At 45.5% G+C, this 13,421-nt stretch overlaps 1 protein-coding gene across 1 annotated transcript; it reads right to left on the bottom strand.

Moving 5' to 3' along the window:
• Window positions 1-1,024: 1,024 nt before the first annotated feature.
• On the bottom strand, window positions 1,025-7,757 carry TLR4 (toll like receptor 4). The gene is made up of 3 exons (XM_059486370.1): window positions 7,616-7,757; window positions 6,670-6,836; window positions 1,025-5,442 (listed from the first exon to the last, which is right to left on the bottom strand). The coding sequence occupies exons 1-3, from the start codon at window positions 7,718-7,720 to the stop codon at window positions 3,186-3,188; spliced, it is 2,529 nt and encodes an 842-aa protein (XP_059342353.1). The 5' UTR covers window positions 7,721-7,757; the 3' UTR covers window positions 1,025-3,185.
• Window positions 7,758-13,421: the final 5,664 nt, after the last annotated feature.

Below are 13,421 nucleotides of genomic sequence, written 5' to 3'. Positions count from 1 at the left end.
CTTCCTACAATAAGACAAATGAGTATGTGTGTTTCTGTGGGAATCACAATATTGTCACAGACATCTTTTATGAAAAATCCTTTCCTTGGGATTTTTTCCTCCTGAGAAGCTGAGATGCCTCAGGAACAAAATGTAAACGATGATTATCTGCTGCTGTGGAATGCAACAGGTGCATCTGGGATTGGCCCATGTTGGTTGTCTCTATTTAATGCCAATCACAGTCAGCTGGCTCAGAGAGCCAAGACACAAACCTTTGTTATCATTCTTTGCTATTCTATTCTTAGCTAGCCTTCTGATGGAATCCTTTCTTCTATTATTTTAGTATAGTTTTAATGCAATATATATAATAAAATAATAAATCAGCCTTCTGAAACATGGAGTCAGATCCTCATCTCTTCCCTCATCCTAAGACCCCTGTGAACGCCGTCACAATATTCCCCCATTTATAGTATTGGGGATAGCTGGTTTGAATCTTCCAAAAAAAGATCTACAATTTCTCTGCTGGGTAAATGGTAAAAATACAATCCTTCACACAGCCTTGTCCATCTTGGACTCATAAACCTCAGCACTGCCTGGGCAGGTCACAGAATTACAGAGTGGCTGAGGCTGGAAGGGACCAGAGAGGGGCAGCTGAAGTTGTGATGGGTTTTGTGGATTTTTCTTGGACAATAAGGAAGCCAGGGGCAACTCAGGTATTCATGTCTGCTGTGGAGACTCTGAATAGGAAGAGAAAAACAAGTGACCAGTTTCTTTTAAAATTGTACTGGTGGGAGCTTCGTCTCAGCATCACTCCAGCTCTCCTAAAATTGCTTTGATATTCAAAGAAAACACTGACTTTTTAAACAATGCTGTCCTAAATCCCTTTTATAAATGCCCAGAACCACTCTCAGGCTTTCTGAAACTCATTGTTATAATTACAATCAAGAATCATAGGACTCTGTGCTTTGTGCCAGAAATACACATCCACTGCACTGTTTGCAGTGGAGCCGCAGAGAGAAAGAGTGAAGGAGAAATGCACCTTCAGTGCTGCTCAATTCAGGAACAGCAACTCCCACTCTTTTTAATTTTTCCTCTTTTGTTTCCAAATTTAACTTGGAGCTGCTGAAATTCAGGCTAAGCTTTGCTTTGTCCACTGTGCCCTCCTTTGGCCTCAGTGCAGTGAACCTCGAGGTTCTCTGTCCCCACCATCCCATCCTGGAGGAGGAGGAGGAGGAAGGTGGGGGTGGAAGGTGAGGAGGAAGGTCTGCAGGATCCATCAATGCCAGCAGAGGTGAGGAGAATTTCAATTTGGGATTAGCAGATGCAGAACAAACTCTCTGGGCAAAGGGAAGCAGCATCAAGCGTAGTTTTATTAAATCTTCATCTCCTGAGTCACAAAAGAAGCTTATGGAGGGTTTTGGTAGTCTTGTATGACACAGTACATAGAGAGGGAGATGTGATTCAACTTTTGCCAGCACAAGGCCTGGAACTGGCTCTCCCTCTCTGCCCAACAGTGTCTGATGTTGATCCCTGATCCTGCTTCCATGGAAATGTCCCGGTCTGGTGCTTAGAGAACGGAGTGGATAAACATCAGATCTGATTCACCACTCAGTTGCTTCTGTTTTACCTCTGCAGAACATCCCTGATCATAGAAGGATTTACAAGATTAATTCAGTGTAATTCGGTGATGGATACCAACCAAAGCCTTTGGCAAAAACAAAGCAATACCCCTTCCCCATGCCCTATCCCACACATCAATGATGTGCTCTGTGTTGGGATTCCAAGGCATTCAAACTTTCCTGCCCTTGATTCAGGACACTGCTGGGGCCCTTTAGTTCAGCTAACCCAGACTTTTCCCCTCCCTGCAAAATGCCAGGCGTGTTCGCAGTGAAACCAAAGCAAAACTCCCCCACCCAGTGCAATTCCAGGTGGGGAAACAGGCAGGCAGATCTGAACCCCATTTCAAACCCTGGAGGCTCTTGCAGCACCTTCCAACAGTCAGTTAAGGCTGGTCCAGAGACTGAAAAAGCTTAATCTAGAACTGGCTATCTGTAAACATCAAAACACTTTGTTCAGGATCAATTTTGCTTGTTTAGGGCAGTCCCAGAGCACATCCACAAACACTGGATGAGGAGAAGCAGTGGGAGCAAAGAAATATTTCAGTTTAGAGGTGTTACCACATTTCTTGTCCCCCCCATGCAAACTCCAAAATGCCCTCTCAAATGCTATATAATCTGGATATAAGTAAGATTTTCAGGTGATGGTTTCAATATTTGGTCTTGGTCTAAAAAAAAACGGAAAGAAACATGTTTGGCAAATTTCCCAACCACAGAAACGTCCCTCCCTGATGGCAAAAGTACTCAGGTTCCCTGAGCAGCTGCCAGCTGGGGCTGTAGGTTGTCCCATTGCTCCCTGGAGGGTTTGTCCCAAGTCATGGTGCCCATGGAGGCAGGCACAAGACTTTCAGCATCCAAGCCTTGTTTTTGTTTTTAGAGATGAAATTGCTGTGTCTTTACTCTGCCTTTGAGATTCTGAGGTCCACTCAAAGCAGCAGACTGTGAAGTTCCTCTGGGTAAATGGTCCCAAGACCCAAATCCAATTTCAGAAGCAGCCAGATGACCATAAGAGCATTGGTCTGTTCCTATACCCACCAAACCTGAGCTATTGCTGGGCCATCTGTGGGTGACAGCCATGGCCAAACACAGAGTTCAGGCAGCTCTTCTGGCCCCTGTCACTCCTTAACTTGCAAAATTCCTTGAGAGAAGGTGACCAGCAAGGCAGGGATTTCTGTAGTGATGTGGCAGAGCCTCCATCCACTCACTCTGACTCTGAACAGCAACAGAAGTGTTGCCCTGGTTTTTTAAGATTTTCTTCTGATGTTGACATTCTTGTAGTGAACTTTCTCACACACTTTCTGTAAAAAACTTATTGTTTTGCATTCCTTTATGGAGGAGGAGAAAGTTGATGGATTGTTGGTCTGTTCAGTGTCATTGGAGAGGTGGCACTGTCACCGTCCAATCCACTGTCACTCTTGGAAAACTATAAATGTTGGAGTCAGAAAATAAACTTCCCTTTTTTCTTCACCTTGAGAACAGCGGTGTGCACTTATGTTCTTTCGTGTCCTATAGCAACAAGAAGAACCAACTTCTAAACACCATCCATCAGTCCAGGATGGCAGACAGGTCAGGAAGAACCCCTCTTTCTCTTCACATGAGTTTTGCCTCCTCATAATTCCAATTTTTGCCTTCCATCAGCACTCCTGTCAGCTGCCTCCAGAAGATGTGCTTGCTTATCTCGTTGTCTTTCCACTCCAGGTAGGTGTTCCTCCTCAGGTACCGAGACAGCCCCAGCCTCTGCCTCAGCAGGTCCTTGTTCACATCTTCCAGCACGATCATGATGATGCCAGCCTTGCCCTCCACCAGCTGCCAGGACTGGGCAATGTCAAACTCAAAGCTGCACCACTTGCTCTCCAGGAAGTCAGCGGAGATGACTGCGATGACATTCCTGCTGCTGAGAAACCCCTCCTGGATTATATTGGTGACAATGGGCACCCCTGGCAGGAAGTCCCTGTAGTACAGACACAGGTGGAAGGGAGGTCTTCCTCCTTCCAGGGGTTCCACCAGCTCCTTTGTCACCCATTCCTGGTCTTTGCTGGAGTGGATGACAAAGGCGTCGTAGGTGTCGCCTCTTTCTGCGTAGTGTTTGCAGCCACTGAGCAGCACCACGGAGTAGTAGAGCTGGAAGTAGTACCTGTAAACCAGCAAGAGGATCACCACAACACAGAGCAGCACAACCACCGAGGAGGCAACTTTGCCTGCATCGACGTGGCAGGAGGACAGATCAAAGCTTGGCAGGCTGACGTTGGCCACGTACGAGGGAGTGTGGCACAGCATCAGCTCCTTGTTCTGCAGCAGCTCCTGATTCTCCTTGATCCACATCAGAAAGTCCAGGTACACACAGGAGCAATCAAACAGGTTCTGAGAGATATCCAGCAGGAGCAGGCTGTCAGGCAGGATTTCCCTGGCTGAGTCCAACAGAACAGTCAGCTGGTTTCTGCTGAAATCCAGGACTCTGAGGGCTTGGAGTGGCTGGTAGACTCCAGGATCAAAAGTCAGGAGCTTGTTGTTGCTGATGTTTAGCTCTTTTAGCTCAGAGAGGGCATCAAAAGTACTTTGATCCACGTGTTCTAATTTGCAGCTTGAAATATCCAAGGTGTGGAGGTGACTTAGGTTTTTGAAGTTGTTTGCCAGCTTATTGTCTGCAAAGGAGTTTCCTGCCATCTTGAGCACTTGCAAAGAGTTCAAGCCACAAAATGTACACTGGGATTTAACTTCGGTTTTGGTATGGGAAATATCAAGGTAAATCAGTCTCTGAAGGGACAGAAAGACAGGGTAGGAGCCAGGACCGAATAAGGTTGTGTGCTGAAAGTCCAAATATAACAAATTCTCCACATTATTGAAATCTCCAGTCAATCTGATGTAAGAATTGAAGCTTAAGTTCAAGTGTTTCAAATTTGGACAATTTTGAAACTGAGGGGAACAGCATCTGCTGAAGGTGAGTCTATTCTCACTCAGATCTATGACCTCCAGGTTACTGAGACCCTCAAACTTCTGCTCGAAGGTTTTGAGACTTCTGTTCTTGGTAATACGAAGCACTCTCAGCTCCTTGAAAAGCGACAGCTTCAGGGCAGGCACATCATCAAAACCACATTTCTTGCATTCCAGTTGCTTCACTTTAGACCCCACGGGAACCTGTGATATCTGCTCAAGTCCCAGGTCCACCAAGCGAATAGTGGAAACGTTGCCCACGCAGTCAAAGAGAGTGTCTGTGTCATCCTCAAAGTCCCCGAGGCAAATCAGGACAAACTCTTCCATCTGCACCTGGCACAGTCCATCCAAGAGCCCCCTCTCAAAGTCCTGCTCTCTGTCATGGTCATTGAACACCCCAACTATGAGTCTGCTGACCTGCAAACCAGCCAGGCCTTGCAGAGAGGTTTGCATCATGGAGCTCTCAAAAGCAGACCTGAGAGCCAGCTCAGCAAGGTGGATCCCTGCAAAGGCCCCCGGCTCTATGGATTTTATATTGTTCAAGGAAAGCACCAGAGTGAGGTTGAGCCTGTTCCCTTCCCTCAGGGCATCAAGGTCTCCTCTGGAGATAGATGTGATCCTGTTAGAGAAGAAGCTCAGGTGCCTGAGGGAGGTCATGTTGGTGAAATACTTGGGAAGCTTCAATGAAGTAATGCTGTTGTGGCCTAAATTCAGCTCCTGCAGAGTATGCAAGTGGCCAATAGGCAGCTCAGACAGAGAGGTCCTGTTGGTTTCCACCAGAACCAGTTTTTTCAGAGATGTTAAGCCATGGAAAGCTGCTTTCCCCAGGTGCTGGAAGGAATTGGCAGTTAAAACCAAGGTGGAAAGGCTAGGGAGATCCAGAAAGGAGTTATCTTCTATTGTATGGATGTGGCACCTGTTGGGCATGAAAAGAAGATATAAATGCATGAAGCACTGTCCCTTGCTTGTTCTCTGAGTGCCGCTGTGGCTCAGCCTCACACTGGGGGCTGGCTTGGCTTTGCTGGGCTGGGCAGAAGCATCCCTGGATGTGCAAAGGGAACTCTCCTCCAGCAGGAGACCTCCTCCCACCTCCTCTAATCTTAAATTCAAAGCAGGAGACCTGGAGACCTGGTGAGGATCAAAAATTCATGCAGGCAGCAGGAAAGAAGACTCCTAGCCATCAGTTTAGGCCATTGTGATGACCATCACTGATGGAAGACCCAACCAGAGCCAGCATTCCCTCACACCTTGCACATCCCCAGCCCTCTGGGTGTCACCTCAGCCCCACCTGGGCAGCCCCACTGGCACCAGAGCAGGGCAGCTGTGGCAGAGCTCACAGCTTGGCAGCAATTGATATCTGGGGATGGCTCAGAGGGAGCAGAGCCCAGGATGAGAAAAGGAAGAGGGGAAAATGATTGTGGCCCCCTAAGGTGTATTTGATGTGGGAAGATCCAGAATTTGAGACCCAAATCCATTGTGCAGTGAATCCCAGCAGAATTAGTTTAATAAAGCAGGCAGTGCCTCACAGCACATGTGCTCTGCCACTCAGCCAATTTGGAGCCAGAGCTGTGACGGGGCTGAGTGACATTTCTCAGTGAAACAATTTACCCAGAGAAACTGTTGTCTGAAGTCAATGGAAATTATACATCAATTGAAATTTGCTAATAGGCCTCCCCATCTCCTCCCCCAGATATGTGAGGAGAAGGCAAAAGAGAATATGTTGATATTTTAAAACAGCCTTTTAGAAAATGAATGTACCTTCATGTTATTTTTTTTTTAATATAAACTGTGATTAGAAAAACAGCTCACCCAAGATGTTCCACTTCAGAGTTTTTGTAACAGTGAAAAGTCTGACATTTTTCTTGTTCACAGACAAGTGAAACATCTTCCTCCTCCTTCTCACATTCCAGCCTACAAGATCAGACTGACAGACCCAGCTCTGATGGAGGGTGTGCACTCAGTGACTGGACTAAAAGCTGCTCATCACTTCACCATGGGGATGTGCAAAATGACAGGCACAGGGACAAAGGCACAAGGAAAAAAAAAAATAAACAGCCAAGACCAATAGACCCCAAAATAAGGCACCATTTTAACACAGCTGCTAAAGAAAAATTAACCAGGATCCACATAATAAATCCATTACCTTGAAAGATCCAGAAACTGCAGCTCAGGGACTGATGCAAAATAATTTGAGCCCAGTGAGTTCAGATTGCTGAAACTGAGGTCCAGGTTCAGGGTGGTGTTTGGGACTCCATCAGGAACTCCAGAGATGTTCAGTCCAGTGCATCTGAAAGTTGTGTTAGGGGTGATCTGTAACAGAGGCAGACCCCATCGTGGTCAACATCTGCTCTCCATGAAGTGCCAGGAAATGTCACTGTCAGGAAAGCAGGAGCAGAATCACCCCCCTTGCAGTTCATTTCTAAAGGAGCTGCCTTGAGTTTTAGGAAATAATCTTACATACCCTTAACATTTTTCTCTCTCCTAATAGAACCAGTCCTACTCCCCAGGAAAAAACTGCATTTCTTGCTGATTAAAGCTGGGACAAAATTACAGGACAACATTCCTTGAGGTGACAGATAGAGACCCAGCAGGACAAACACTCATGGATGCACTACATGCCCAGGAACAGCTCTCAGCTCTCTTCCCCTGCACATAACCAAGTATTTGAACCAAAGGCAGCTTGAACCAAAGTTATTCTGCAAGCAAATAATTGCCAGCAAAAATTTGCAAAATCTGTGTCAGGTACTTGGTGAAATCACTCTACTGCACAAACCAGGAAAAACTCTCTGTTTTGTAGAAATTAGACAAAATTTAGAACCCTTCCAAGGGAAATATAATCTATTACAATAACTGCACTGCAGCACCCTCAGAGGTACAGAAAACCAATGAGAAGAAAAAGTTCTTGCTGCTGGTTCTGATTCTCAGATGTTTTTGAGACTAGACTTTACTTCAAATATTTCAATCACCTTGATAAAAACCTTGGGAAAAAATGAAATAAAACTGGGCTTTCCTAAGAGGCTTGAGGCACAAATCTCCCAAGCAAAGGGAGAGGAACAGAAGGATTTTGTGCTCACTCAGAGCTCACATACCTCCAAACAGGGATCCAGGAGGCAGCCTGCCAGTGGGGATGGGACAAATGCCAGCAGCAGCAGCACCAGGAGTGTCCCCAAAGGAAGGGCTCCTCTCCTGGGCATCTTCAGGAGGCCAGGAGTGCAGGAGAAAGGAGCATGGAGAGAGAAAGCTGGAGACAGAAAGCTCCTGCAGTGCCAGGAGCTTGTGTTGCACCACTCCTGCTTCTCACTGCGTGTCTCTGAGGGTTGCAGAGAACAAGAAGGGAAGTGAAACTTGGTCACTGCCTTGTTTCCACACACCCTTCTGGAAATTGTTAAAAAAAAAAAAAAAACAACCAGAAAAAAAAAAAAAAGAAGTAATGACAGATATAATTTGGGCTAGAAATTAAAAAGGAGTATGGGTTTCATCAGTGCCACTTGACTTGATTGCCTCTGATTAGCTCAGGTCAAATTGGCAAAAAAAAAAAAAAAAACAAACCAAAACAAAAACCAAACCAACAGAATGTTTTATACAATTCTGAGCCCAGTTTCATGCTCCACATCCCATAATTCAAATGCACTGGTTAGAGAGGGTGACTCTGCCTCTGCACTCCTGCCATGCTCCAGCTTCACCCTGGCAAGCACTGGAGAAGGGCTCAGCTGTGGCACAGGTTTCCTTAAGCCAGGTAAGCACAGGTTTATCTCTGGCCAAGCTCCTGTGAGCAAACATCCAGGTTTTATCCATCTGGTTGCACTTTTATTGCAATTATTGCAGGAATATGGCCAGGCACAAGGAGATTCACAGAGTGATCAGAGCTGGGGTCACAGAAATTCTACCCCACCCCAAAAGCAGCAAAAAGGAGAAGCACAAACACCCTGAGCTGGGTTAGAGCTGCTCCCTGCCCTGGTCATGCCTGAATCTCTATTTGATATCTGCCTACAGAACATCTCAGTGCTGAATTCCCAATGCAGACTATTGTTTCAGGAAAAAATAAAACAAAAAAGCTTTGTACAACCTCACAGTGGGCAATATTAATTTAAGTCAGCTCTGAGCCTTCTAATAAAGCTCCCTGCCCTCATTTAGTCTGATAAATGGTCGTGCATTCATGTATCTCCTCCTGTCTTCCTGGAGATAACTAAGAAATGTTACTGAGGATCCAGCCATAGGGTTGCTGGGTGTTATCAACACCACATAGACGAAGAAGTGGCAAAAATTTGGTCCAGAAGAAGGTGGAATAAAGTGTGACAATTCATGAAAGTCTGTGAAAATTGATATTAAATATAAGATGCGATATCAGCCCAGCGAGCAATCAACTTATAAAGGAAAGTTTAAAATATTTCAGAGGTGGGGGTTAGACTTTTTTGACAGGTTAGTAGAGAGCCTAGGAGAGATGGGGAAATCCTAAAATAACTGATGATCTCTGCAATAAAAAAACACATGGCAGCACAATGGGAGCTAAAACCGACACCCTGATGTGCAGCCAGATAGTGCCCATTAAGCCAGCAGACAAAAAGTTTGTTGAAATTGGGCAAGTTCTACAAAATCCCTGCTCTGAAAAGCCTCTGGTGATTGCAGGTATTTCCTTTTATAGATGGAATCAAAAGTGAATGGAAACAATTGCTGACTGCTTCTGTGCCTGGATTAAGGAAATTGGCAGAGCATCGTGTGTCTGCAGAGAGAACAAATGAGTGCATCCCTTAGTATTCAATATGCAGAATGAGGCAATCCACATTTAATTTTTATCTAAAGCTGAGATGAGCCTGAAGTACTGCTCTAGAAATTACCATTTCAATGGAGACTTGCTGAAGATGCTGAAGAGTTTGGGAGCATCACAAAAATCCCTCCCACAGCCACGCTCAGAGGTCAAGTGGGAAGTGCAGCTTGAAGGGCGTTCAGAGGAGGCACTGCTGCTGTCACAAGGGACAATTTCACAGCACACATCATCACTTGTTCAAGGACAAGCCCTACACACACTGCAAGGAATGGGGCATAGCAGAAAACATGCAAGATAGCAGATCAAACCCAGCCACCAGTTTAGAAAGTCAGTGCTGGTTAAGTTCGTGCTGCTCAGCTGGCACACAGCAGACACTTATACTCATGTAAATGCTAGCATAGGACTTGGAAAACTCCAACTTTGACATCTACTTTTAAAAAATTTGGGTCTTAGTGAACAAGACAAAACTATTTGTCAGCAGATATTTGCCTCCAAAGTGCTTTCTCATAGGTATATATTTCACCAGGACAATCCACCCTGAGCTATAACATGCACATGACAAAACCAAGCTTTTGCTAGTGTTATGATGATTGATTTGCTGCTGAAAGTGAAAAAGTTAAAGCATGACAGAACAGATGATGCAAAACTTAAACATTAATGGAAATAACCTTGTCTTACATCACAGCTAGAAATTGGCTCAGATGGAAACCCTGGAACTCTTCAGATTTGTCCTTGGAGGCGCTTTTTATCTGGGTCTGGATCCAAACTTTCTGGCTTAGAGTTATCATCTGATAAAATGTGGAAAGTTCTTTGTGACACCCCACCATCAAAGCGAATTGAGAGTTTTCCACGTCCACTGGGTTGTCCTCTCTGATGTTTCAGGCTCTACCAGTTCAGTTCAAGAAGAGACTACAAAATAACACCAAATTTCATGTCCAACAACTCAAAATTTAATAAATTAAGACACAACCGTGGATAAAGCCATAATGTCTGCATGATGGCTCACAAACACCAAAAGAATGATTTGGAATCCCTTTAAGCGACAAGAATAACATCTAAAATCAAACATGATTCACTGCTCTGGCAATTTGCTGGTGGGATCATTAAAGATCTCTCAGCAAGGAGGTGTTACAGAGAATCTGTGTTTCCAAAAACACATGCATGAGTCATCTTTGTGCTCCTGAACATTATTATAACATAAGTAACACAATGCAGACGGTGCATATGCAGCCTCTGTGTTCTCAAGCAAGGTATCACAGAGCATAAGACAGCCACAATGTAGCTGGACTGACAAAACATCTTATACTTCCTTATTTTAAAAGAAAATGGTTTGTGAACTCCAGCCAAAAAGCAAAGTTAGCTAAATTCTTGGACAAAACATGTCGTGAGAGCCATGGGAACAGGACTGTCTGTCCCTAGGGTGCTTCCAAGGTCACAGCTAACCCAGTATCACATGTGGGTGAACAGCTCTCACCCTGGAGAGAGGCTCTGTTTGCTTCTGGAGTCATCTCAGGTAGCTCCCAAGTCTGTCTGCAAACACAGGCTGAGGAACACGACACAAATTATTTCAAGATTAAACAAAACCAGAAAGAACCATCTCTATTTTATGTGAAAGAACCATCTCTAACAATTATTTGGTTATGAGCTATAGATCAGAGGGGAGAGATTGATGGATCAGAGCAGGGAGCATTCCTGAGGTGCTGGAACTCTCACAGCACAGAGCTTGGGGAGCTTGGGGAGCACCACAGGAGCTTCCAAAGGTCCTTGAGAAGCTCAGGATGCTCCAGGTGAGCCAGCATTGCTCTCAGGTGGGCTGGCCACATGTCCCTGTGGCGAATTAGGGTAGAATTGGCCACTCTGCAGGGGGATCCAGGCTCAGGGGGTGCAGGCAGTTACCAATCCTTGGGCTTCACCTGGCAGTCCTTATACTCAGCAAGCCAGTCACCTGTGCAGATCTAAAAGGCTGAGTGGAAAAGAAGAGTGACAGGAAATGTGGCACAAATTTAACAGCAAGCTGAATTTTCCCAGCCATTCTGCTGGGGAAAAAAAAATAAAAACAATTTACATAAATTGCAATGAAAAATGGCGGAAAGAATAATCTGAAAATATCTTTAAGATCTTTTTTGCTTCACATTCCACAACCACATTGCTTCCTGAACCTGGGGAGTCCCTGCCTGAGCTGGCAGACACAGGGCAGAGGCAGTTCTGGGGCACACAGAGCCTGCACCAAGGCTGGGGAGGGAGCTGAGGCTGCATCAGAACAGCTCCTGCATGCCTGTGACTCTCACTTATGATGCTTCCCCATGCTTCCCCATGTGAAATTGATGCCTAAAGAGGCTGACCTGGAACAGAGTTAAAGAAATAAAGGATATTTATTAAAATGCCTTCAAAGGATTCACCTTGGGCAGTGCAAGAGCCCAGCTGTGGCTCTGCCCAAGATGGACACAAAATGGACAACTGGTCATAAGTTTTCACACTTTTAAAGTTTTGATAAACTTAAATTTTATAAATTTACATATTGGGGTTAATTGTCAAATTACAGCTCCAGGTTATGCAGTCCCATCCTCCCAGATTGCTCTCCTCAATTTGTTGTTGTTGATATTCCTTGAGCCTGAATCTGCAATGGTGTCCTTGGTGATCAGGCTGGAAAAGGATTGCTCTGTGTGACTGAGCTGTGAGGAGAACTTGCTAACACTTTATATGAAGTCAGAGTCACACAGTGAGGCAGTACAGAATCTAAAAAATATGAAGGTTAAAACTTAAGGCATCAAAGTGGGTTTAATAATGGAATCACAGACTAGTTTAGATTGGAAGACACCTTAAAGTTCATTTTATTCCAACCCTTGCCTTGCTCAGAGCTCCATCCAACCTGGCCTTGGACACTTCCAGGGATGGGGAAACCACAACTCAACTTGATGGAAGATCAGCCAGGAAGACCTCGAAGACCTCCCAGCTTTGAAAAAGAGAACAACACCCAGGCTGAGAAATTGCACACTCATTTTGGGGTGTCAGAGCCAATCCCAGCACCCCTTCTCTCTGTCTGATTGGCTCCAGCTACAGCTCCAGAGCAAGGAGCAGCTGTACTGCAGGCTGTTTGTGGTGCCTCTGAGTGCCCAGGGAGGGCATGGAGGTGCAATCACAGTCTGTTCATGCTGCACAGCAGAGCTCTCTGCCAATGGTGGCACCTAGCAGAGCTCAGCATGGCTGAGGTGCTTCCCAACACAGAGAAGGACTGAGACTGGTGCACACAGGGGGCAGAAAAACAACCCAAAAGGCAAAATCCAGGTTGGTTTGATGGAAATCAGCCAAGCCTGCACTGGAACAGGCAATGTGTGCCATCAAATGGGCTATTCCCCAAAGCCAGGATCAGATGAACACCCCAGAACTACTGCAAAGCTATTAGGGAAGAACTGTGTCAAGTAACCAGGGACAAATACACTACTAGGAGAAGTGATTAATCAGTGTCAAGATAGTCACTATCTGCGGCAGCTACTCCATATGGATTATGTCAGGTCATTAGGAGGCCTACATTTCACTGTTTAATCTAAATGCCTGGAAGGATTTCACACAGATGGTGGAGGCATCCAGCCTGGCCTGCCAAGCACTCATGGGCAGGCACTGAGTGACAGTGGAGCTCCCTGGGCCTCTGGAGAGAGGCAGGCTGGCACTCAACAGCCCAGCAGCACCTTGTCCTTCTGCCTGGCACGAACCACGGTCACCCTGGGCTGGCCAGAGCCAGGGATTCACTGAGCCATGGGGGTGAGGGTGTCCACAGTGCTTGGCATGAACACTGTGCTTACAAGGGGTTTAAATTCCTCCCACAGCCCTGAGAAAGGTGGATTGGTGTGGCGGTGTTCACAGGGGTTCTTGGATGAGGGAAGAGACAAGAGTCTGACTCCATGTTTCAGAAGGCTTGATTTATTATTTTATTACATATATTACATTAAAACTATACTAAAATAATAGAAGAAGGATTTCATCAGAAGGCTAGCTAAGAATAGAAAAGAAAGAATGATAACAAAGGTTTGAGGCTCGGACTCTCTGTCTGAGCCAGCTGACTGTGATTGGCCATTAATTACAAACATCCAACATGGGCCAATCACAGATCCTCCTGTTGCATTCCACAGCAG

This window comes from Ammospiza nelsoni, chromosome 20 (genome assembly GCF_027579445.1).
Source record: "Ammospiza nelsoni isolate bAmmNel1 chromosome 20, bAmmNel1.pri, whole genome shotgun sequence".
Classification (NCBI taxonomy): Eukaryota; Metazoa; Chordata; class Aves; order Passeriformes; family Passerellidae; genus Ammospiza; species Ammospiza nelsoni.
Note: the sequence above shows the minus strand (reverse complement) of the source record. Positions and strands in the feature narration are given on the sequence as shown.

Coding starts and splice junctions, on each gene's coding strand:
- TLR4 (XM_059486370.1), bottom strand. CDS start 7,720: ATGCCCAGGAGAGGAGCCCTTCCTTTGGGGACACTCCTGGTGCTGCTG. Junction 6,837..7,615: donor TCCTGGATCCCTGTTTGGAG/GTATGTGAGCTC, acceptor CCTCTGTTACAG/ATCACCCCTAACACAACTTT. Junction 5,443..6,669: donor CAGTTTCTGGATCTTTCAAG/GTAATGGATTTA, acceptor CATGCCCAACAG/GTGCCACATCCATACAATAG.